This window comes from Nerophis lumbriciformis, linkage group LG31 (genome assembly GCF_033978685.3).
Source record: "Nerophis lumbriciformis linkage group LG31, RoL_Nlum_v2.1, whole genome shotgun sequence".
In the NCBI taxonomy this organism is placed as follows: Eukaryota; Metazoa; Chordata; class Actinopteri; order Syngnathiformes; family Syngnathidae; genus Nerophis; species Nerophis lumbriciformis.
This window is the reverse complement of record NC_084578.2, coordinates 602,501-605,000: the sequence shown is the minus strand read 5'-3', so window position 1 is coordinate 605,000 and position 2,500 is coordinate 602,501. Positions and strand designations below refer to the sequence as shown.

Below are 2,500 nucleotides of genomic sequence, written 5' to 3'. Positions count from 1 at the left end.
GGCAGAGCATTGAGCAACAGTGATGAACAAATCAGATGCGGGCAAGTGTCATTCCTACCTGCTCTAGCCCCGCCCCCTCCGCCACGATCAAGACGATGATGTTCCCGAAGGCGACGGTGAGCAGCCAGCCGGCCTGCAGCACCGACTTCATGTTGGCGGGGGCCTGCAGGAAGACCAGTGACACAAGAGCGGGGGCCGGGACAGGGACAGGGAACTAACTAACTAACTAACCTGCGAGTAGGAGAACTCCAGGCCAGTGATGGAGAACATGACCTCGCCCATGGTGATGAGAAGGTACTGAGGCACCTGCCAGGTGATGTGCACGTGGTTGGGCTGCACGTCCACCATCTTGTGGGCCACCACCCTGCCCAAGTCCTGCAACCACACTTGGCCCAGTCAGGACTCACTCAGGCCACGCTCAGCCTCAACTTTCTGACCTCCACCAGGATGACGGTGTAGGACCCTCCAAAGTCCAGAAGACCCAGGTCCAGGTCAGAGCAGGCCTTGGAGCTGATCAGGCAACATCTCACCTTGGTGTACCTGCAAGAAGACACGCCTCCTTCAATGGCCGACAACTTCTCACACTCACAAAAGTCCACTCAGATGTTGGACTCACAAGCAACACTTTGTCACAAGTAAACACAATAAAACACTTTGTCACAAGTAAACACAATAAAACACTTTGTCACAAGTAAACACAATAAAACACTTTGTCACAAGTAAACACAATAAAACACTTTGTCACAAGTAAACACAATAAAACACTTTGTCACAAGTAAACACAATAAAACACTTTGTCACAAGTAAACACAATAAAACACTTTGTCACAAGTAAACACAATAAAACACTTTGTCACAAGTAAACACAATAAAACACTTTGTCACAAGTAAACACAATAAAACACTTTGTCACAAGTAAACACAATAAAACACTTTGTCACAAGTAAACACAATAAAACACTTTGTCACAAGTAAACACAATAAAACACTTTGTCACAAGTAAACACAATAAAACACTTTGTCACAAGTAAACACAATAAAACACTTTGTTACAAGTAAACACAATAAAACACTTTGTCACAAGTAAACACAATAAAACACTTTGTTACAAGTAAACACAATAAAACACTTTGTCACAAGTAAACACAATAAAACACTTTGTCACAAGTAAACACAATAAAACACTTTGTCACAAGTAAACACAATAAAACACTTTGTCACAAGTAAACACAATAAAACACTTTGTCACAAGTAAACACAATAAAACACTTTGTCACAAGTAAACACAATAAAACACTTTGTCACAAGTAAACACAATAAAACACTTTGTCACAAGTAAACACAATAAAACACTTTGTCACAAGTAAACACAATAAAACACTTTGTCACAAGTAAACACAATAAAACACTTTGTCACAAGTAAACACAATAAAACACTTTGTCACAAGTAAACACAATAAAACACTTTGTCACAAGTAAACACAATAAAACACTTTGTCACAAGTAAACACAATAAAACACTTTGTCACAAGTAAACACAATAAAACACTTTGTCACAAGTAAACACAATAAAACACTTTGTTACAAGTAAACACAATAAAACACTTTGTCACAAGTAAACACAATAAAACACTTTGTCACAAGTAAACACAATAAAACACTTTGTCACAAGTAAACACAATAAAACACTTTGTCACAAGTAAACACAATAAAACACTTTGTCACAAGTAAACACAATAAAACACTTTGTTACAAGTAAACACAATAAAACACTTTGTCACAAGTAAACACAATAAAACACTTTGTCACAAGTAAACACAATAAAACACTTTGTCACAAGTAAACACAATAAAACACTTTGTCACAAGTAAACACAATAAAACACTTTGTTACAAGTAAACACAATAAAACACTTTGTCACAAGTAAACACAATAAAACACTTTGTCACAAGTAAACACAATAAAACACTTTGTCACAAGTAAACACAATAAAACACTTTGTCACAAGTAAACACAATAAAACACTTTGTCACAAGTAAACACAATAAAACACTTTGTTACAAGTAAACACAATAAAACACTTTGTCACAAGTAAACACAATAAAACACTTTGTCACAAGTAAACACAATAAAACACTTTGTCACAAGTAAACACAATAAAACACTTTGTCACAAGTAAACACAATAAAACACTTTGTCACAAGTAAACACAATAAAACACTTTGTCACAAGTAAACACAATAAAACACTTTGTCACAAGTAAACACAATAAAACACTTTGTTACAAGTAAACACAATAAAACACTTTGTCACAAGTAAACACAATAAAACACTTTGTCACAAGTAAACACAATAAAACACTTTGTCACAAGTAAACACAATAAAACACTTTGTCACAAGTAAACACAATAAAACACTTTGTCACAAGTAAACACAATAAAACACTTTGTCACAAGTAAACACAATAAAACACTTTGTCACAAGTAAACACAATAAAACA

General features: G+C 35.5%; 1 protein-coding gene across 3 annotated transcripts in view; it reads right to left on the bottom strand.

Moving 5' to 3' along the window:
• The window catches only part of slc15a2 (solute carrier family 15 member 2), a 36,845-nt gene that overhangs the window by 1,610 nt on the left and 32,735 nt on the right, over positions 1–2,500 (bottom strand). For all 3 annotated transcript variants that reach the window (XM_061926155.2, XM_061926156.2, XM_061926154.1), the window contains exons 19-21: positions 438–540; positions 232–375; positions 59–163 (exon numbers count right to left, since the gene is read on the bottom strand). In XM_061926155.2, the coding sequence (XP_061782139.1) occupies positions 59–163; positions 232–375; positions 438–540 (352 nt within the window). The remainder of the gene's footprint in view (positions 1–58; positions 164–231; positions 376–437; positions 541–2,500) is intronic.